Genomic DNA, 23,651 nt, shown 5'->3' with positions numbered 1-23,651 from the left:
ACATCTATTGAGGAGCACTGAGGAGCTGACACATTTATTACTTAATTACTGAAATTATACTTAATGTGTCAGACTCCATTGTAAACTTTACACAATAAAAAGTACTAAAAATAATAGGGAAGCAATCCTTATCCTGGTACACATCAGTTAAGTGGTTCATTTTTGCATATGCATGGGTATATACACATACATGCATACAAATATATACATATGTATGTTCACACATATATGTATTTGTGTATATGTGTATTATCTCCTTGATTTAATTATTTGATATCTGTTACAGTTTTTCAGCTTATTTACATTTGTGTAAGTTAGAATGTAAATTTCAGTTGCAATAGCTAACAGGAATGGTTACTTGTGTAGACAAGTCTTTTGTTTCCTATAGAGATGTTATGAGAAATGTAATGCAGACTTTTTCACACTTTTCCTTGAATTTCTATTCCTTCACTTTCTGAAAGTCATTTTACTTCACAGGTATATACCAATGTTTCTTTTATAAATGTGTCAAGAGAAAATTAATGTGTTGCATGCAGCTGTATAGGATGAGCACAGCAGATGCTGCTAACTTGTTGCTTCGTAGTATGCCTGTTAATAATTACATTAGGTAAAACCAAGGAATTTTGAGAGTATTTAACTACCAGCCAACGCTGTAGGGATAATGTACCTTTACTGTTTCATAGATACTCCTCGTGTGTTTTAATAGTAGTCCTAATAATTTAATATAAATGTGTTCATTAACTTTTTAATGGAGGAAGGACTGACCCTGAAGTGTTGCAGTTTTAACCACCCCAGTGGCAGAATAGTGAAACCCTCTCTAGTGTCCTGTGAATGATCACATCTGTCACTCTATGGGAGAAAAAAAGATGTAGCTGGTGAACTTCCCATCTGATCGCAGTTATTGATGAAATTCTGACTTCAGCAGAAGCAGAACAGTGTCCAATGGCAGGATATAAGAAATAGCTAGTGCTTTAATTGATTACAACCTCCCTGTTCAGCTCAAGTCAAACATTTCAGTCTTCCCTGAGCTTGATTTAATTTGTTTAAATGTCGTGTGTGGAAGCGGTGGGGGCTGTTGGCTTCTTGACAGTCTCTCTGGCATTTGATCAAAGTCGAATATTGCTTGCTCTCACTGGGGAAAAAATGAGGAAAAAATGGAATATTGAAAGGTAGGACTGGTACAGAAAATGTTAACATTTAATGTGTAATTACAAAAGTCTCCCCCACCTCCCCTGTGCCACTTAACCCCAATTTAGATGAGGAAGAAATTTGACGTCTGCCAGCTGTGTAGTTCAGGAAATATACTCAGTATTTCTGCTCAAAGACTGTGGACAGCACGCTATGTTTTTGACTTCAGTTTCTGTCAGAAATGGAAGAATCTATTGGGAGAGAAAATGATAACCCCAGCTGAACTTCAGAAGATGGAGGAAAGTCTTCCAAACTTTTGCTTGCATACAGTTATTTTCCCACTCTCAACTCAGAGAGCAAAAGCTTGAAGCATGGTCTGCTCTCCTACCAGATTCTTATGCTATAGTGTTTTTTTTTTTACAGTCCTGATCACTGAGGTTAGGCTGAAAGCAGCACAGTAACCACTGAGACAAAATGCAGATTGCTCAGCATTTGGGTGAAAGGAAAGGTTTGGTCTTATTTACTTATTTATTTAGTTTCTCCACAAGGAAAAGAATGCTGATAATTATTTATTTATTTATTTATTTATTTATTTATTTATTTTTGTTAAGGAAAAAAAAATCTAATATTTTTTTTCCTGATTGACTTTAATTCAGAAATAAGCCTTTCTGAAAATTTCAGTTATTGTTCCATTGATTCCAAAATATTTTTAATTTTCATTTCTCATCATCAGCAAAGATAGAACTCTTTCTCCTTGTCACATGTCTTTTAAATACCCACTTTGTTATCCTTAGAAAGTGATCCAGAGTAGTTGGCACCATGAGGTCCTGTACTTATTGGCTCTCATTGATTCAAAATCAGCTTTGCATTTGAAAGAACAAAATAAAAGAAAAAACAATGGTGTTATTAAACATTATAACTTCAAAACTATTCTGCTTTTTGCAAATCAAATGGAGTTCTTCTCATTTACATACCATCCACAAAATCAAGTTAAAAACCAAAGGCCCAATTGCCATTACTAGAGCATCACAATGATTGCACTGACTCAGACTGGACATCCATCCATTCTGTATTAGCTGTCAGACATGAGTGTGTAGGGACCCACAGAAGATCAAGATGTGTATGGAATGCTTTCTCTAAGACTCCTCAATCACCAACTATTTAATCTTAATCTCCATGTTTTTAGACACCCTCGGTGGCTTTCTGTACCATTAACTTGTCTGGTTTTCCCTGAGCCCATGTAAGCTTTCAGCACCAATGGTGTCCTTCCACAGAGCCCCTCCATTTTGAAGCTGGGTCCCACAGGTTTTGTTTGACAGCCCATACTAGTTGAGACACAAACAATGAATCTTCACATCCCTTCTCCAAGCTGCTCAAGATTTAGTAAACCTTGATCATATTCAGCTCCTTTCCAAACTGTCAGCTCCTTTCCAAACAAGAACCATAATTTTAGTAATTCCTTACACGAACTTTATTCCTTGCCTCTGGTCATGATATGAAGCTGTTTCAGTACTGTATTGATCTCTGATTTTTTTTTTCTTATCCTGACAGTAACCTTTTGTGATGATAGAATCAAAGCATTTTGCAGTACCTGGGTGCAAGATTTGCTTATTCAATCCATACTCTCCTTCATTTGTATTTTACTAATGTACAGAGAATGAATTCCATTACAGAAGAACATTTCCCTTCAATTGGTTTTCTAATTCAGGAAGGAAATATGAAGAACTTTAGAATTCAAATTGTGATTCTTGGAGGAAGGGACTTGAGGTTTCCTAAGAAGAAGACAGAGATTATGGTTGAAAAGAAAGTCATGGTATAAAAATGGGAAAAGTAAAAAACAAGGAGTTTGTAGATTGGTTACTGTTGCTTATTAAAAATATTCTTTTTCTCTTCTTTACTCCTTACAAAACTTATCTTTGGAACATAAATGGTCTAAAAGCCTTTCTTGAGCTTTCAGATTTGTTGTTCCTTTTAACCCTTTTTTTTTTTTCAATACGGAGGAACTTTTTTTTATATCTAGATATTTGCAAACTGGAATCTGTGTTTTTTCTCCTAGTAGGCAACTGGAAAAACCAGATAAAGTGCCCACTAGATTATATGAAATTTAGAAAGTTAGAATCTGAGTGGTTTATTACAAGAAGAAATAAGCTGAAAAAAAACCTTATCACGTCCAAATTTATTAACATGCCAAGATGGCCTCATTGAAAGAAGGAGGCAATAAAATGAAAAAAGCTCTTCAGATGTGCACAGGCATTAAACATGGGCATATCAGGATTTGCCAGAGTATCTGTTAAAACATAGATCCCCTGAGCAAAGCCACGGCTCTGTTCTTTGAAAGATAACCATATAGCCAAATCTCCTATTAAATGGATAAACCCTCAAAGATAAAGACACACCTCTAGAATGGTCTTACTGAGCTTATTATTTTCCAGTTCCACTCTATGTCCTTGTTTGACATATTTAGTCAAGTGAGATGCTTTTCCTGATGTCTGGCCTTCCCTTCCAAGTTTTCAGAATTAGGACCACATTTGGAAGCCTTACAAATAATTTCATTTTATGAACAGCAGTTCCACAGAGCCAATCCACAGCAGAGACAAGGTAATCTAAAATATCCAGTTTACTGTAATTTCTTTTATGTACACTTGTCCAGGTTTTTCTAAAAGGTATTGAGAACCTGTCACCCAAAACAAAAAGTACCACGTGCTGTTTGTTAATTGATTTGGCATTTCTGACAAAGTCTGGATCTTATGCACTGAGGCTGAAATTCACACTAGAATGGTGCTTGGAGTGTACCCAACAGAAGTTGTGCAGATACTTTCCCTGGTTATTGTTCAGAAGCGAATGCCATTTTTGATGCTTACAAAGATGAGGGGGGAGAAATAGAGAGCCCAAAGTATCACTAACCTAGATATAGTAAGGCATTTGCTCCTCTACCCTGATTCAAAATTCCAAATACCTTTTAAAATGCGATATTGTGAGTGGTGTTAGCTAATTCACTGTATTCCAGATCCCCAGATCTTATTTTATGTTCAGATATGGGAGTATTTCAGTCCCGGGAGTTGCCTCTAATGGTGAAAGCAGTGACACCCAGCAAGAGTTCTGCAGGTCTGTTCCTTACAGAGGGCAGCACTGAGTGCTAAATGTCACCACTGTAGCCATGTAATTCAAGGAGCGTATTGGTAACTTTAGTCTATAGTCCTTGAAATTGTCATAGTGAGGAGAAGAGGGAGGGCCTGAAGATCATTACAAGAGCACTGTAAGCTGTCAAAGTTAACTACTTAAACAAACAAACAAACAAACAGAAAAAAACCCACCACCATAAAGACCCCAGGAGACTGTATAGTGACTTGTAGCTCTCTGAAAGACGGTGCTCATATTTATGATGTGATTTGCATTTGTGCATGGATTACATTGTGAGACAGCCCAGAGAGTTAAAGTACTTCATTAGAGGCCAATCATTAAGACTGAAAGACCTACATGGAGGCAGTCAGGAGTGGTTATTAAATGTGCATTTGTGTATGTATGGACTAACATTGGGACATACGAGTTAGATTTTCCAATAGCTGAAAAATAAAAGAACACTAACAAGGCCAATGCTTTCTTTCTGGGTGGTTCTAAGTTCATTGTAGTGGACGTTAGCTAAGGTTGGGATTTTTTGTAGGTTTGATGGAGGGAAGTTTTCAAAACTGTTCTGTATTCTTTCTGAGTTTTACTGCCAGATGCTATGTGGATGTCTTATAACCACTGGTGATTTGTTGTTGGTGATGGTGTTTTTTTTTTTTTATCATATACTATTAGTATTTTATAATAACATTAACAGTTAATTCTGTGTATTAAGTGCTGTAAGAAAACTTGGGCCCAGCATCATGAAAGAGGACTTCGGATTTCGAGATCCCCTGTTAATCTAGGGCATAGTGTCCTTGCTGTAATGTCATAACCCAACAAATACAGCTAGGCATTGTCTCTAAAACCGTGAGCAGTGTAGGAGTTTTGATCTGTAAGGTGTCCAGATTGGCTTCAGTTTACTTAAGTCACCTGAATTTCAACTGTTATATGCCATACCTAGTCCTTAACCACATGCATAATCTTTCAAATGTGCACATGGATACTGATGATACAGAGAAACATCAGTCACCGTCACCGCTTGCAGTAATTGAAGCCCTGCTCCATTTTGACACATAGATGTTAGAACAGTGAAACGCAGAAACATGAAAATCTCATGACTCACCAAGAATGAGTAAGGTCTGAAATCCAGGTTTGGAACAGCAGTGTTAGATAAAATGCTGCTGGTTAAGTTTATCTTCATTGTCCACTTTGAATATGCAGCACATAACTGAAGCGCTGACAACTGTAGCGCAATACTGTGTGTCACACAATGCTTGGCTTTATTTTTAAAGCCCTAGCTTTTGGAGTTATGTGACTGTAAATTCTCCACTCCAGTTTGTGTGAACACTTAGTACTAATGCTTATTCCTGAATGCTTGATATTGCTCCTATAGAATGAATAATTAAAGGGGAAAAATAAAGACCTTCTCATTTATTGCTTTTTAAGTCTTATATTTTTAAAATTGTTTGTGTAATTAGTTGGAGTTACAATATCTGAACACGTGAGCTTTGTCAATATTCTGAATTTAAATGATGTGGCATAAAGACATAAAGTGTTTTGGGTGTTTTGTTGTTGTTTTTTAATGTGTTCACTATTATTCACAGTGATATTAGTGGTGGAGTCCTCTTAGAAATCTTTTGCAGTCTTTGCACTGTAGCATGTGAAGGCGTCTGGAGATGCAGCCAGTGCAACAGCACCTGGTAAAATAGGAGGAAGGCTGCAGGTTTCTTTTGCATCCCTCTCTGATGAGGAATGACACAGCTGTAGACCCTGATCTCTAGTTTCCACTACAATTCCAGTTACATTAGTACAACAGAGGGAGGGCACGGCATAATAACAGCTGAGCTTCAAACTGTTCCAGGAATACCTGAAATAACCGTATTTATTCATTGAAACATTCACATCAGATGATCTAATTAGAAAACTCTGTCTCCCCTGCCTGTAGGTTCACAAAAGCAATCCTCTAAGATTTTGCCTATTTGTTGAACATCTTTCCTAGCTTGTGTCTGTACAAATGCAAAAAAGTAGGGGAGGAATATGCAGCATGGCTCATCTTATTCATGCAGAAATACAAGATGATGATCTCTCAGATTAAAAGCAGTCTAGAGTGAGAGTTTGACACTGGGTGATTTTTTTTAAACTTGTTATTTTTTGAAAAAGAATTTGACTGGGACAGCTCGTCATAGCTGACACCAGAACTGATTTAAGGCTGAAAACCATGAGGCAATGTGTATGTGTGTGTTTGTGTCAGACAGACAGCAAGAGAGCCTCTGGACCTTGAAAGGACAAATAAGTTTTGGTTCCAGTCCCTTTGGAGAGCCTCAGTTTATTTAAAGAGTGAAGTGAGCTGTGGGACTGCTTAGCTTGTTTTTGAATTCAGAGAGCTGAAAGAAGTGTTGAAGGAGTAGGATTTCTCTGTGTGTAGCAATGAGCCATATGGAGAGTTTGTGTAATACATCCTTGTGGGGAAAGGAATGAAACAAGATCGTGATTCTCTGTTCCCTCTTTAGAAAGCCCCTCATTATAAGACTCTTGCTCCTGGGAAGTCTCCACCCTCTGACATGCAGCACCAACCACCTTCTTAATAGCAGGTACTTCCTTGTAACACACACACACAACGCCTGGCTCCTTGCCAGGCTGTAATTTGTTTTTGACATCTATCTACTGACTAATGTGACAGCCCACACAAGCATTTATTTCCAAGAGGAATGCATAATGAAAGCTGTAGCTCTCCCAACTTCTGAAGAACCGGTTAATGAAAAGGAGGGGGAAAGAGCACCCTCCCACCCTTCCTCCCAAATGACAGGTTTTTCAAAGCCCAAGCACCAAATTCAACAACTTTGAAGTTGGCCTTTTTTTTTTTTTTTTTTAGCTACCATTTTTTCTCTGCAGTAGCTTCAGAGAAGCTGATATTTGTCCTTTGTTGGGTTTGGGGTATTTGGGGACTTAAAAGAGGTATGTTGCCAGAATGAGAATGGCTGAGAGCTAGGTGAAGGACTGGATTGTATGCTGCCTTGCACACAAGTACCACATGCTCCCACACTCTCAGCCTGCTTTGGCTTCCTGCACCTGATTAAAATACAGAAATCCTTCAGGAGCAAGGCAACTATCAGAAATTCGAGCTATACCAGAGGGCTGATAGCCCTAGCAAACCTAGCAGCCAAAACTCCAAGCAATTCAAGTTAGAAGCCTAGCTGGAGGCTTCAAGAGGAGTAGGGAAGTGGGAGGAGATTTAGCTGTTTGAAGGGATGACCAAAGGAAATGGGATTTGCTGTTTCATGAGAGCCTTATACCAAGGCAGGATACCTTCTCTGGAAGGTCAAGCTTTACCTGAAGAAGAATTATTAGTCTCTAATTGGTTGAATGCTATGGTGGTGTTATGTGAGATGACAGACTAGCTGAACTGAATCATCCTTTGTAGCTTCAGATTCTGTGAATGGGAGTATATTGGGTGTTTTTCCCTTCAGCTGTACTGCTGCTGGGTCTTTGCCTGGAAAGCATATTGTTAAATCTTCAAAGTCTGGATATCATGCATGTTGCAGGTACCCGGCTGATGCGTTTATATTCTTTTAATTTGCTCCTAGTTATTATTATTACATTAGCAGATTTGAAAGAAAATTCAGTGACCAAAAGGTTTGCAAAGCTTTCTTACCAAAGAGCAATACATCTTACTGAAAGGTTTTAACACGGTGCCACAGGCAAGCTTCCCCCTGACTCCGCTCACTATTATGAATAACTGTTAGTTGAATATAGATTTGGTGTAACTGAAATGGGTTTTATTTACACACCATTAGTTAATATAATGGGTTATTTTTTTATGAGGCAACCATCTCCTAGGAGAATCTCTGGAATCAAGAGAATTTGGCATCTATATGCAAAATTCTGAAGGCAAAAGATAACTTTGCTGTTGGTTGTTGGGTCTTGTTCATTTTTGTCCTAGTGTTGAACTGGGTTTGGGGACTGGTAGAGCAAGCATTGTACTTCCCATGAATAAAAATAGCTGGTTTGGGCCCCAAGCAAGGTAGAAACAGTCAGAAGTGACCCTCCCCTTCCACCCAGCTGCACTGCCTTCTGTGGGTATCAGTGTTCTTATGAAGAAAAACAGAATAATCCTCTTCTGGGAAAAGAATCTCTGGGTTAGTAGGCAGCTCTTCTCTGTAGCCTAGAAAAGGTGTAAGTGGCTAGAAGCTAAAGCTAGAAATAAGATGAGGATTTTTAACAGTGAAAGTCATTAACCTAGTAAAGCAGTAGATGCTATTACTTGAAATCCTTAAATTGAGGTTTAACTTTGACTTCTGGGAAGAAATTGTAAGCTTTGTGGAAGAATTCTTGAGTTAGGCTTTCTTGATAACACTACATGACAGATTAGTTAAATAGTCCTAAAGATTCCTTAACACGTTTAACTGCATGTAATCATGTCCAGACCACCATGTGATAACCTGCAAGATGAGATAGCCTGTGAGGTGGAAGCCAGTGCTGGTTCAGAAGAGTTTTGGTGTCCACCTGCAGCAATGACTTTTCTCAGTTCAACAGATTTTCTGGTAGCCATGCCTTCCTGGACACATCTAGTTAAGCCATTTGGGGCTGGAACCTTGCTTCCTGTGGCTTGAGGCACTGACGGACGATGAATGAGTAATTAATGCCCTACGCATCTGTTGTGCTTCTAGCAGTGTTGCAAACACTTATTCACGGGGGCTTTTCTCAAGAAAAGTGAAAGCAGCTCTGGAGTACAAATGTGACTACTTTTCAGGAACACTTTCTCAAGGTATTAATGAGGGTGTGCAGCCTCCCTTCACTCTTGACTGTGTGTTTTCAGAGACAGAAACATAGTGAGAGACCAAGGAAAATAATGCTCCTGTCACTTCCTGTGGTCTCCTGTTTTGGAAGCCAAGAGAGGTGGCCAGCAGTGGATAAAAGCATCCTCGTTCCTGCAGATGGACTGTGGAAAGTTTGTTATTGTCCTTGAAAGACTTCTCTGTGTAAGATTGTGATAAATGTACTCCTATTGGCTGTCTTTAGAAATAATCAAATATAATTTAAAAAAAAGAGGTTTCTAATTATAGCTTAGTCATGATCATGTGAGATTTTTGTTGCCATGAACCAACTTTTTCTCAATTATGTCTTGTTGTTGTGCTCTTTGCCAGAACACCAAGTTTGTCCAAATCATTTTGCTCCATCTCTAATGCAGTTGTTGAAGTCCTCATTGGTAGGGTCCCACCCAAACTTTTTTACTCAGCATGAGCAACCTCGACAGCATCAACCTTCCTCCTAACCAAAACAATTTCTATATTACATTGCAGCTTCTTGAGGAAAGCCAGAGCTTTCCAAGGCAGGAGGGCTTCCAAGCTGGGCTGTGCCAAAAGGCACATACATGCTGCCTGCGTTTTGAAGGGAATGCATCTCAGGAGCTATTTTGTCCCTGCCTCAGGGAATGCTGGCTAGTGAGCAGCCCATCTGTGTGGGGGGATCATTTCTGCAGGTGCGTGGTGACAACAGATCCAAACCGGAGGTGGCAGGACTGTTTGTGTCAGAGGATGAGATGTGCACCATCACGGCTGCACCAGTCTGGATCCTGAGCACCTCGGCAGGTGATGTATGTACCCAAACTGCCATGTTTGTCAGGATCAAAAGCCTGCTTTTGTTTTCCCCTGCACTCTGTAGGCCACATGAGAGTTTTAAATGTGTTTCTGCACTGGTGCAAGTTGGAGCATGTGTTGCTGAAGCACTAGCTAGAATAATCAGTTGTTCTGGACAGATTTTCTTGCCTTATTTCACTGCATCTCCTGCACAAATGTCACTGCAAGTCCTGTTACACTAACAGGCTAGATGTTAACCAGCAAACCCTCTTAGGGAATCACTCATGTTTTTTGAACAAACAGACACATCTCTCATCTAAGAACATATGCAACCTGATTTAATATATGTGCCATCTTTTGTTCATCTACACCCTCCCCATATAAGCAATCAGCTAATAAGCTTGTATCATGTTGAGTTTTTTAATGGAAATGCTGATAAACAAGTGCAGGGATGCTAATGGATAATGCTGAAATAATAAATAGGAGGAGATTCAGTCATGCTCATCACTAAAATACTGAGGAGCCTCATTTTCTTTCCAGCTCAGAAAAGTTTCCATTTACAGATTACTTTTCCCGTTTATAGATTTAGCCACTGCTGAATTCAGCAATCTTTGCCTCTTGCCACTTTGTCGACGCTAACATTAAGAAAGCATCTCTGAAGTTGTGCATCTTCCTGAAACCTTAAGTTAAAAAAATTGAATGCATTTCCCTTCAGCCTCATATAGCACTGCATTCCAGCATATTATGCTTTTGGTTCCTGGAAAGAATGCTGTCAAAAATTCTGAGGTTTGAATGCCTTTCCCTTAATGTCCTGTTTCTTGAAAACAAGTCTTTCCTTGTCTGCTCTCTCCCTTCCCATTTGAAAGTGTGAGTTTTTTAAAATCCTTTTTGATGAGTTGTTTTTTTGATGGCTTCACTTCTTCTGGTTTGTTTCTGATTTCTCATGTCAGCATAAGACTCGGGGTGCAGTTTATTAGGTCTTGTCTGCATGGGGATGTTGGTGCATATTAAGCTTAGGTGTGAATTTGGAGTACACTTTCTCTTTTGGAAAAGGTTGTCTGTAGGAAGAAATTGTTAGTAGAATTATTAAATATGATTTTATAATCAAGAGATTTATTTTCTTTGAAATGGCTGTTGAGGATATGGAGCATATTCCCTAGCAAGCTGTAAATGCTTTAAGACAGGCCAGATTTTAGATCTGAATGACTTGACAGAGACCTATAATCCTCCAAGGGTTGAGAGGGTAATTTACTCATTGTGTCCATGCAGTCTTTAGTCTCTCTGCTGAGTCTGCCTATTAGTGTTGGTTATGTTGTAGGCAGCGGTCTGCTGGAAACTGGGCTGTTTCCACACAGGCTGCCAAACACCCAGCTGAAGAAAGTGAGCACTGATTACTGCTGGAAGCAACTTGTTGGCCTAGTGGTGAAAGGCATGTGGCTTTTTCCTTAGCACTGTTAGCCAAGGTGTACTGTCCTAATGAGCAATTCTGCGTGCGCTGCATGCTTGCTTTTATTCTTTAATCCCTTCTTTGATATTTTCCAGTTTTCTCACAGCTGATTGTAAAGTTACCAGTGCTCATAGCTGCCCAAACACCATGCCAGCTTTTCCCTCCTGCTTCCTGCAGCTGGAGTGTGAGCTGCAGTGGATAACTGTTCTGGGTTAAAACCTGCAGTATTTCTTTGCCAGGCTGGTTCTACTTAGTAGGAGCTCCTGCTACTGCACGGCTACCTGAGTGTTAGTGCAGTTACACAGGAAGGAGACGAAGAAGCCAGGAGATGGCTTCCTTTAGAAGCACTGCCACTTTATACTGGTAAAACACTGCCTGTCCCCCTTATCTCCTGGAGAAGACAGTCATTACTGGGCTTTATCTGTGGAGTTCCCTTAAAGTTGTTCAGAAAATAAAGGAGTTAAAACGGGAGTGAGAGCAGGAGTGATATGATGTGATGGGGCTTTGCAACCATGGTATTGATGGAGAACTGGGCAGAGAGCTATTTCTTCTGTGTGCAGTGTTATTAGCATTCTCACTTCCCGCTCAGCTGGAATCTGCTGCAATGAGCAAAGCTTCATTTTGTCCCTTATATGCCCCATTCCTCTTCTACATCATATCTTTGCAATTCACACAACTGCAGGCTAATCTGATCCCAGGAGGGAGAGTTACACCCGAGATGATTCTGGGGCTTGGGAACTAGAACAAGGCCTTCCTTTTTCTTTCCCACTTAGGGCTTGACCTGTATTTGAACTCAGCTCTCTAGGGGCTGCTGCATAAACCTACACAGAACTCCATGGAGTGTCCTAACCCTTGCTGTCTGCTCTGAGGAGATGTTAAGTGCTCCACTCTTTCAGAAGAAAAGGATAGCCCAAACGGAAATGAAAAAGAAAAAAAGAAAAAAAAAAAGAGGATGCATTGCAGAACTGGGGAGCAGAGCTTCAGTTTGTTACTGACCAGCCTGTGGGTTTTTTGTGTTTGGCTTCTTTGCACAATGGCTTTTATCAGAAGAAAAGCTATCAGCCATGATAAATGTTCCAGGCAGAGGAGCTGAGTAGCTGATTGAGGCAGTTTGTAATAAGTCGCTGTGATGTTTTGTGCTCCGTAGCACACAATGGGAAATAAGGCCAGAAGGATGTTGTTTATACTTATCCTCAAATGTAGCAAAGTTGTGAAAAAGTTTGTAAAGCTTCTTGTATTCTTTTCTTGCTTTTGTGCCCTTGAATCCTAAGTACATGCACAGTTCTGTGTCACTGCATAGTTCCATATATAGCCCTTGCAACTGAAGTATTTAAGTGCTTTCCGCTGCCATGGCGCAAAAATCAACATACAAAATGTCTTTCTTTCTCATGTCTCTGTTTGTGGGAGCTGTTTAGAAACTAGTTCAGGCACTCTCAACTGCAGACTAGCGTCAACATTTTCCAGATAATCTTCGTTTTATCTATGTGTTGTATAATCATCTCTGTGTTTATTTGTGAAGGTAAATGCAGAGTTACTGTGTGTCCTTGCTTTCTCCTTACCCATTGTGTTCACGTGCTATTGTTTTGAAGTGGGCCTGGCCTGTTCTTTCTTGTTCTCTCTTCTAAGTTCCATTTTATTTACTGCCATTGGCATGATCTGCATTATTTATTGCTCGTTATTCTCTCTTTGGCCTCTGGAATAATGGTTGTGAAGGGTCTTAGTCTCATCATAGGATCTACACAGTCCTTCATTAGCAGCTTCTTTGTCTCTTTTTAATATTCTTTCCCAACATTGCAGCCGTGTACCTTTCTTTCTTTTTAAACATTATCATTTGCATTTCCATTAAGTTAGAGTGAAAGCATATAATTCCCTTGTTTCTTAAATTTACCCAATATTTTGAACATCTGCTAATATATTTGTACAATTCAGTCATTCTAAATAGTTTTTTTCATGCATTCTCTGAAGTCTCATTAAAAGAAAAATATTACATGCTGCATCCCCCTTCTATTATGACTAATCAATTATCTGTATCTACTCAAGAAATATTATTTATGATTCTCAAACTGTAAAAGTTTGCTTTTGATTTTTCAGATATGTACTCATACCACTTTTTTTTTTTTTTTTTTAATCAGACTGGGGGGATTAGGGAGGGGAAGTTAATTTTTTTTTTTTTAATCTATCTAAACCACCCACATCCCTAGAGGAACTAGGTCATTGTACTTTCCCCATTAAAAAAGTGGAGCATTGCATAGTGGTCTGAGCACATGACAGATGACAGAGGGCTTGGAGTTCCTAATTTCCAGTGTCTCCTACTTCTGTAAGGGGTGATATTCCATCAGGTGATCTCCATTCAGACAGGTTTTGAAAATTACCTTCTGGTTTTGATAACCTGTTGTCTAACAATCTGCCTGTTTTAACACTCACTTCTTGGAAAATGGGAAAAAACAAAACTCACTGCTGCCTCAAAATGTACAGCAGCTCCATGCCTCTCCATTCATCTGTAAGGCTGGGTAAATGGGTAAATGGGGCAGGGCAGCTTGAGTGTTTGTGCCGCAAATGAAGTGATGCAACCCAAGCAAAGATGAAGGGCAGAGTGAGGGTGTTGTCTTGGTGATGGAAGTTTTGAGTTTGTGATGTCAAGGTTCAGTATTCAGATTTGACCTGGTATGTTGTGTCAGTGTGTCTATCTTGCTTCAGTTTTAACTCCTGCAGCTTCCTTCCAGGCTGCACTCTGAGCGGCTGCCTCTGAAGGGGTTTGCTGGAGTAAAGGGGTTTCTATGAATGATGTCAGGGTGCTCATAGATTGTGGGAAAGGAGTGAGAAAGTCATTGAAACTGTCATCCTTTTTTAGTGAGGTGTGTCAGAAAGTAGGAGGCCTTGGCAATGAAAGTCCATTGTCAGTCTTCCAATTTACACCTGCAAAGCACCTGCATGATCCCTCATCATTTTCACTCATAATTTCTCATCTTGACAATTTATAGTAAGTGATTTTATCTTACTAATGCAGGAGAAAGATCTCTCAGACTTGCCACTCCAACCCTTTTCTGACCATTGACAGGTAGAGCTCTGCAAGAGCTCAACTGTGAGAAATTTTACCATTTTTCTCCTCTCCCATTTCTTCCAGCTTCCCTCAGCACATTCCCTCCTCACACTTGTAACACCTCTTCTTAGAGGTGTACTTATCAATTGCACGCTTGTCTTCTCCGATTCTGGGCTTTACTGCATTTCTGGATCCACACATTTCTTTTTATGCACAATGTGGAAAGGAAAAGACATGGAATGAACGTCATGACCTCCGCTTAGTCCAACATGAAGCCAGGCCTGCACAGATGGACACACTGGAGCTGTGAAGTCTCATCTTTGTCTCCACAAGGGTTCCCTGGGAGGTCATTAGGAATGCTGAACATCCTTTGGTTAATCCAGTTGGATTAAAATTACATCATATGACTTAACTTGTCTGTAATAGCAAACAAACAGCATTTAATAGATTCTAGTCGGTGAATTTTCACAGTATCTTTGCAAGGAAGACATGTTATCAAGTTGGGAAACCGAGGCAAAGTTTCTAAGAAATCTAAGATGCTTCCAGTTAGATTTCAGCTCTGATGCGCTGAAGGCTAGAGAGAAATGACACTGCTCAGTGTGTTGCCAAGCCTTATGGGTTCTTCATTAGCAAGGTGGGAACAACAACTCTGTGAATTAGCACCCTGTGCTTTCCACAACATCTCTTTGTAATGCTACCTTCCTCCCCAGTTTCCCAAACTAAACACTCTCTCCTAGGCTTTGCACCAAAATCTAGAGGTTGGTGTCAGCCACATATCAACACTCCCTTCTTGCCACCACTGCCTCATGCCAGCCAGCAGCCCTGCATGCTCAGCTGTGCATTGAGATATCCAAACATGGGCACACAGTTTGGGCTCATCTTGTGCACGTGCTCTGTTTTCACCAAAGCTGTACTTTGGAGTGTTGGAAAATTGAAAGGTTGCTCCGATCAGTTTTGGGAGAAACATGCAAATTACTGGAAAACACTAATCACTCCTGAGTAATGCAGCAGTGCTAAAAGCTTGGGTTGTCATTATGAAATGTACATATTTGCAAGTCCTGGGAAAATGTCTGTATGAGTTCTAGAGAGAAGGCAGGGATTTTTTTTTCTTTTTTTCTTTTTTCTTTTTTTTTCTTTTCTTTGCAACTTATCCAGAATTTCTGATGGGAATACTTCATAACTGACGGGCTGCCTTCCCCTGGGGGAAGTGCAACCATTTAACTTCTTTCTTCTTTATATGTATACTGAGAAACTGATGGTTTAATCCCATGGGAAGTCTGTATCTGTTCACAGTTACATTTGCTCATTTGAAGAGGATTCTGTGTTATCTGGGAAAAAGAGGGGAAAAAAAAGGATTTGGCTTAGTTCATTGTTTTGCCAGCTCTTTCTGCAACACCAAGAGATGTGCATTTCCAAATTTGATTTTAAGAGGGTCTGAAGGATGGAGGAATCAAAGAAATGGTGATCAGGTCTGGGGTGGGAAGGATGGGGGGAGGAGGATGGGGGAGGGAGTGTGGATCAGGAGGAGAAGCGGCTTTGAAACTGGATATAATAAATTACTCTAATTTATTGTTTATTTTTCTGATTGCATGTAGTTGAATTTCTTTTTGCCTTGCTTGATCATAAGAAGTAGTGCATGTTTTATGCTAAAACAAGAGTCCCCAAGTTCACATCTTGGTCTGCAGACATACTAGGATACAAACTTTAATTACATTCATACAGAGGAAAAGAGTGAGGGAGAGTACTGACACAAAGGGAGATAGGATATCAAGAAATGTAGCCATTTAAAGGGGCCTGGATCCCATGATTTATCTAAAAATGACAAGATGCCCCTCTAAAAATGCAAATGTCTGTGCGGCATCTTGTAGCTGTAATGAATGAGTCTTTCACACAATGGAAACATTCAACTTGTTCTGGGGCACTAACTGTGGCTCCATATGCTAAGCTGCATGCTCCTGGCCTTTAATCACGCTGCCTTTGTTTTTTCAAAACTTAAATTAGAAGCACATTAGTGTTTATATGGTGTGCACTCTGGGTTTGTTTTTTGTTTTTTTTTTTCTTTTTTTTTTGTTGTTCTGCTATGCTTTTCGTTTTTTTAACATTAAATACACTGGATGAATGCAGTCCTCTTGAAAGCATGGGACACGGCAAATCATGGGAAACTTGAGCTGGCGACAGCAAAAGGATGTAAATTTTGAGCTGCTAATGGCAAGCAGGATTCCAGCGTTGGGGCTAGGGGAGAACCCATGTTACGCAGCAGGGAGCCATTTAAATCCCCCTGTGACCTGCCAAGAGGATGCCTGCATGCTTTCTGCTTTATTCGAAGTGAGATCAAGCCCGAGTTCTCCTTTGTTGTAAGTTTGGGTTCAAAAGAAGCTTTCCATAGATCTGCAGGCTGAGCTGCAGTCTCACCGCTGCAGTCCCGATCCTAAGCACAATGAACCCATCCCTGTCATTAATGGGGCTGCATCTCACTCACTCACTACTAGCGGTGTACGGTACAGTTTTTCCTGGGAGTAAGGCAAAGAATAGAGGTCCATCCATCAAATAAAATCTGAAACAAGCCACTCTCTTCTTGAAGAATTTTTGGGCGAGGTTTATCCCACATGCAAAATATTAAATTTGCTGTATGCGTATATGTGAGCTGGCACACATGCATGTATAGGTAACATCAGTGCAAGTTTTAAAAGCTCTTTTTCTGACAGAAAAGTGGGCTAATTAATAGGAGTAGGAGACAAAATGCCAGCTTGTAGATTTGTTTCCCCTGCAGAAATTGCCCCCCCGTTAGACTGCTCCTTCTTGATCTGATGCAACAAGAAGAGAGAGTCAGCTGTGAATCAAGCGCCTTGTTCTCATTTCCTTGATCATTGACATGGTTTGAGAGAGAGAAAGGAGGAGGGATTATTTGTGAGGTTATTAAAAAAAAAATCCCGCTCCCCCTCCTCCACTTCTTCGAGATGCAGAGACACTTCCAGAATGTTCCATGGCACAAATCTGACTTTTCTCATTAAATATCGGCCTCTCTCCCCCCTACCCCTTGTTAGTTAAAAAGTGCTGTTTACAAGTCACTAAGCGGATAATTCAGAGCTCTGACGAGTGGATTGCCAGTTAGCAATACGCGTTGTTTTTTTCAGTCAGCAAGCTGTTTAATGGCTTCAGAAATTAAAGGATAATTGCACTTGAGTGAGTATGTGCTTTTATAAGCCCACCGTTACCATTATTAGGGTTTTGCCATTCTTGAAAATTCTCCCTTTGCATAAATCCGCTAATTCTCCATTCCTGCCCTGCCCTGGAAGGCAGCCACCCAAGGGCTGGGCATTGTGCAGCTCAGCTGTTGCCTGGGTTTGCATTTCTTCACGGGATAAGGAACTCAATTGTCTTCAGAGAATAAGCAGAAGATGCAAGGGGAGATCAGTAGTGGGAAAAGTTTAGCTCTTGTGCACTGCAGTGTGCTTCTACAGTGTGTAACATTACTGATGGGTAAAAGAGCTCCGTAAGGCTTCTAAAACAGTTTTTTAATACTAATAGTATTAATGGAAGCCTTTCCTGAAGAGTGTGGATAGACAGAGAATCCAGAGCCATTGCACTTTAATAGAAAGACTGATTCATTATTGCCCAGCATTTGCTTTCTTTCCAATTAATGTCATACACAGAAGAGGTAATCATTCACCCATCTTTTTAGCTTAAAAAGAGTCAAAGATTAAAAACCAAACAATTACCCCACATAATTAATTTGCGAGAGGATTTTGGGGGGTACACTGGGGAGGGGGCTGTTCCTCCCTTCCCGGCAGCACTCCTGCTTCTTTGGCAGCCGTGAGGGATTTATTGTCTGGCTCCTGTCTGGATCCATCGGGGGGGCTTTCATCGCCTTCCTGCCGCCCAAACTCTTCTGATGTGCTGTGTATTTGTTTGGGAGGGGGAAGGGGGAAGGTTAGATGTTTCTGACCTGCTTTACTGCTTTTCAACTGAAAGTAAATTAATGCACACACTAGATTCCCCTCTGCTGCGCTGATTGGATCCTTGTGCCGATTAAATATTTCACACTGATAGAGGGATGCTGAAAGCACTCAGCTGGTAACATGGGATGTGCATCAGCAGTACAATAACTGACTTTCAAACAGAAGTCAAACAAAAACCCCAGTTTGCTGCAGTTTTGATTAGAATGAGTTTCACTTTGAATTTAAATCCTTGAGCCTGCTGCAGCAATGGCTAATTAACTGTGATCTGATAGAGAAAAATGAACACGTTCTTACTTCTAATGACAGGCAGGCAGTAAGTTGTCAAAAAAAAAAAAAAAAGAAAAAAAGTGGAAAGAATGAAAAAGGAGAAGAAACCAACAGACAAAAGCAACCTTAAAAAAATAATGCAGTGATTTTAGCTCAGCACGTGCAAACCTTCCTGCCCATGTGTTATGCTCAGTCCTACTTAACCCAGAGTTGGTCCATGATGGGTACTAGAACTGGCAGCAGGAACTATTCCACCACCTTCTCCTTCTCCTCCTCCCTCTCTTCCTCCTCCTTCTCCTCCTCCTCCTCCTCCTTCTCCTGCTTCTCCTTCTCCTGCTTCTGCTTCTCCTTCTCTTCACTTCCTCCTCCTCCTTCTCCTCCTCCTTCTTTTCTTCACTTCCTCCTCTTCTTCCTCCTCCTCCTCCTTCTCCTCTTCTTCTTCCTCCTTGCCCGCCCCCCAGTTGCAACACCTGCACATCACTACATGGGAAAACTGCATTTCAGGAACGGTGCCTAAAACTTTTCCCTGCAAGTGTCTCCATCCTTGGTTGCAGGGAAACACGCCTTAATGTCCTCTCCTTGGGACAGGCAGCCTCTCACTCAGGGCTGTATGCAAAGAGGAGCATTTCTGGGGGGAGCCTTGGGATTAAGCACACCCCACGAGGTCCTTCTCCTCCATTAACACCCAGCAGGCTCCTTTCAGTACCCACATTTGCATCCGCCTGCATGCTCGGCCCCATATCTTTCTGCCTTGGTGTTTAAGGGTGGGTAGCTGGCTAATCCTCAGATCAGGCAGCACCAGTAAGTAGCAGCTTGGATGTGTATGATAATCCACAGGATTGAACCAAAATCCTAAAACACGATACCAAAGTGCTATGGCTAGTGGTCACAGTGCCTTTCTGTGTTGTCACTCCTGGAATATTAAATATCCCATTGTTCAAGTGACTGTTGATGTGACAAAAGAGTAAATTAACAGAGGTCATGGCCCATGTGGCCAGAGGAGTCTGCTCAGCTGTTTGTCATGCAGGGCTTTACATTAGTGACCAGTTCTAAATTACTAATTGAGAAGCTGTCATTTCAGTCTGGAAGTGGAGTGCTGCTCTTTTGAAAGCTGACTAAACTCTCGGGGTTGTTCTAAGGGTTTTCTCTTGGCCATGAGGCTGCTAGGAAGGACTCATATTGCTTTGAAAACAATTGCAATTTTTCACAGCAAAACCACTTTGTCAGGAGAGCATCATTTGAGAGAGATTAATGGACTGAAGACTCTATCTCCAGCATAGGCGTTAAAAGTATAAACATGATGGACAGTGTGTTTTAGGGCCCTTCTGAGCATCTTGTATTCTACTATGAAAACATGAGGGGCTGTTGGGAGGCACGTACCTGGGAGAAGCCACAATCTGCGTGAGCAGATACTTACTTCTCATGTGTAAGCCTGTGTGGGAAAGGAGGGCCAGGGCTATGTTGGTACATATGGAAAAAAGATTAGCTCTGCTTTGAATAGCTGAAACCATTCCACATCCAAGATGGAAAGTCATAAACAAGCAGCAGCCTTCCCGCATGTTGGAGTGGGCTTGCGTGTGACCAGCATATGTATTGCAAACTCTGGTTTGCCTGTGGCATCCTGCAGTGAAAATGGAAGTTGTCCTGCTATTGAAAAGGCGTGGCTTCAAAATTGGCGTATTGTGAGGGCTGGGGTGCTGTGGGTGGGAAGCAGCAACCTGCTTTCCAGCACGTAGAGCCAATCGGTTTTTCTTTTTTCTTCCCCCCTCCCCCTTCCCTTTTTTTGGCTCTTCCATTATATCAGCACATTCTCCACTGCAGTGTCCAAAGCATGCTTCATTTCTTACTATCCACTATTCCAAAAGTGTCAGTGAATAAGTTCTGCTAACTGATTCTCAAATTGCAGATTTTGCCTCACTTGAAAACACAAGACTATTCTTGTAATTAATCTGGCAGAAATAGAATACAGGTTTGGAATGCAAGTTGTGTGGGGATTTATTCTCATATCATAACCCGTGTGCCGACCAACGTATCTTCATCAATGCCTTAATGGGGCCAAGGAATAAAAATGGTCATTATAAAGAAAACAGTATAAGATCTCTTCTTCTACTTGCCCAATCTGACTAAAAGGGGCTTTTCTAAAGTTTCAGAAGGTACATTTTCAGAAAATTTTTAAATGAGACACAGAAAAGGTTTTGTAGCTGCATTTCTTCAAACACACAATCTTTCTGTAACTCTTCTGGAAACAAATTTGGAAGACCTGATCTGTTGCCCACGCTTTCACAGGCGGTTTCTAAAATTTGCAGTTATTTAAATAAGATCTGCATGACATGGTTCCCTGTGGAGGTGACTGGCAGAGGCTGATGGGTCCTTTCAAGCCCACTGCAGGGACAGAACTCTTTCAGTATTTTCTGTATTTTCTTTAAAAAGCTCCAAAACCTAAATAGGTTTTGGAATGGTCAGGATTAAAAGCATTTAATATTTATCTCAAATTAGATTTTGAAACAAGCAGTAGCCCTTATTTCCTTCACTTTTTTGTCATTGCTGCACGCAAATAGACACTTTTGTCAGTTTATTGGGAAAACGTTGACACATCACATGCAAAGATGTGCAAAACTAATTCACAGTTAACGCATGTAGGGAGAAAAGCGGAAAAAGGATGGATGGTAGCTTGAGTAGTGAATTATTCTCTTTTTTCTTTCAAAATTTCTGCTTTTGTACTTCTTAGGATGCTTTCCTATTAAATTCTGTCAGGAAAGTGATAACCTACCCCCTACTTATTTACTTGCCTTTTCCACTGAGCTAGCAGAAATATCTTTTGGGATCATGGAGTTTTGTTTCCTTGGAAGTTTTCTGCTTCTGAAAAAAAAAGTAAAGCTGTATTAATGCTATTAGGATATTATGTATTAGAAGTTTTATTGAAGTGAAAATATGAATTCAGTGCAGTAAGACCAGGTATTTGTCAGAAGTTTTTCATTCATTTAGTAATTAAATATTCACATTTCTGGGGACAAACATTAAAATACACTGTAGTAATATAGGAACTTCTCAGTGATAATGAATGGTTTCAGCTCCACAAAAAAAGAAAAAAAAGAAAGAAATCCTGGGGCTACTGCTGTCAGCAGCAAAACTCTGATTGTACGCAGCATAGCTGGGATTGCACTCCTAGGCTAACTCTGCTGGCTTCCAGATAATGGGTTTACAACACTGGAACCAAGGACAGTGTTTTTCTTCCGTCTGTGAGCCTTTAACAGTGTGCACATGACATAAATCACAACAAAAACATAACCACAAAAATGAAATATTAACCTGAGAACTCTGCATTGTGCTGCAGATTTGTAAGGTGCTATGCAGGGAAGTTCTCAGTAGGTGGGAAGAGGCAGCGCTCAGCTCTCCTGCATGCAGCCGTGCTGCACCTGTAACAACACATTACTCACACAGAACAGAATTTTATAGAATTTTGTCATAAGCAACATTTCCCACATGCCAGTGTGGTAGAAGAGGAAAAAAAAACATGAAAACAAAAAGTGTGCAAAATTTAAAATGATTTATATGAAGCCACCACAATCAGTACAATAATGCTGATATATTAGAAGAAAGATCAATGTTTCTTTACATTAAAATATGAAGCAGGTATCTGTAATAAAATACATGCTTGCGATTTCATATAAACATACTTATGGCCCCCAGAGCAAACAAATTAGACCATTGGGCTTTTAAAGTATGTCGTGAGTTTAAAGATAAGGAGGAAGGAATTTCCGTAAAAGTCAGTTTGGAACTATGGGGCTTCTGCGTTATTCCCAGAAGTGCTGTTTTCAGACGTGATTCTGAAAGGAACTGAACATGTTTGTTCAGTACATGTGCCAATATATACAGTGTATTTAAAACAGGCTACAAACAAAACTCTTACCGGTACAGCAGCAGTCCTAGAAACATGGGGAGCCTTCCTGAAAGGCTACGCACACATTAGATGCAACCTCTAGCTGACAGCACTATAAAGTGCGTAAAATCAACCATGGGCAGAAGTCTTTACAGGACTCACCTTTACTTCCAACTCTAGAAGAAATGAGATGCTTAGTACTTCTGAGTATCAGATGAGGCTGGGAACAGTCTATATCTGTACCCAGCCTGCCTAAAACAGCATTCTTAAGAACAGCTTCTGACATCAATCCAAGTGCAACATCTCCATAAAGCTGTTGCTTTTTGGAACTGAGCGTTTGACAACCAATACTAACACGTATGGTGTGGCCCCTCCACACGGCTACACAGACCTCTGACGCAGCTCTTAGATACCATACCTGGGTGCTACAGGTGAGGGCAGCTGCTCGGCAGTGATCTCAGAGCTGTGAAGAGAAACAGCCAGACTGAGAGTTGGGATGGGTGCTCTGGAGAAGAGGTAGCTTGAAACACCTGAAAGGAAGAAAGAAAGAAAGAAAAAAAAAAGTAGTTTTAAGGGGAAGAAAACATGACCTGTAAGTAAGAGCAAGGTGAAAGAATGAACACTCAGCGAGCGTTCAGAGCGAGGCAATGGATGTTCAAACTGAGAGAGGCAGGCATAGTTGAGAAGCAGCGCTCCGGGAACCTGAAAAGCCGCGTTTTGCTGTTCCTGACGCACACCGCAACACCACCAGCCCCGTGCTGCGGGCCGGAGCGGGGCAGGGGCGGGCTCGGCAGTGTGAGGACCGCAGCGTCCCGGCCGCCCTCCGGACCCCCGCACCGGGACGCGGCGCCCACCGCCGCCCAGCGGCGGGGCTGCGGCCGGGAGCGCCGCGGGCCATGGGGTGACGACGCGCCTCTCTCTGCTTCCCTCCCGCAGAAGCTGGCGGTGCGGAGCTGTCCCGCGGCCGTGCTGGTGGGCGGAGGCGCCGGCGGCAGCGCCAAGCCCGGCGGCGTCCCGGCGCTCCTGAAGGCACCCGGCGGCGGCGGCGGGAGCCCCGGCGGCGGCCCCGCGCAGAGCCTGGCCATCTCCGTCGTGCCGGCCAAGGCGCCCATCGCGATGGTGACGGCACACCTGAACGGCGGGCTGGGCGGCGGCGGCGGCGAGCCCCCGCAGAGCGCGCCCATCAACCTGCAGACCACGGCCGCCCGCCGCCCGCCCGAGCTCGGCACCCGCGCCCAGGTAACGGCGG

The 23,651-nt window shown here is 41.4% G+C and overlaps 1 protein-coding gene and 1 long non-coding RNA gene across 3 annotated transcripts in view; one reads left to right on the top strand and one right to left on the bottom strand.

Annotated features, from left to right (window-relative positions):
• Positions 18,861 to 23,377, bottom strand: LOC110397025. Of its 2 annotated transcripts, none has more exons than XR_002437471.1 (3): positions 23,105 to 23,377; positions 21,832 to 22,932; positions 18,861 to 21,381 (listed from the first exon to the last, which is right to left on the bottom strand). It is a non-coding gene; the product is annotated as an uncharacterized LOC110397025 (long non-coding RNA). The 2 variants fall into 2 exon arrangements; XR_002437473.1 differs by having other exon boundaries at positions 21,832 to 21,938; positions 22,821 to 23,376.
• Positions 23,463 to 23,651, top strand: part of PHF21B (PHD finger protein 21B) — a 65,341-nt gene continuing 65,152 nt past the window's right edge. The window contains exon 1 of the mRNA XM_021392942.1: positions 23,463 to 23,641. Within this exon, the coding sequence (XP_021248617.1) occupies positions 23,519 to 23,641 (123 nt within the window). The 5' untranslated portion in view covers positions 23,463 to 23,518. The remainder of the gene's footprint in view (positions 23,642 to 23,651) is intronic.

Source organism: Numida meleagris, chromosome 1, assembly GCF_002078875.1.
Source record: "Numida meleagris isolate 19003 breed g44 Domestic line chromosome 1, NumMel1.0, whole genome shotgun sequence".
Lineage (NCBI taxonomy): Eukaryota > Metazoa > Chordata > Aves > Galliformes > Numididae > Numida > Numida meleagris.
The sequence above is the reverse complement of the archived record's forward strand: the minus strand, read 5'-3'. Positions and strand labels throughout refer to the sequence as shown.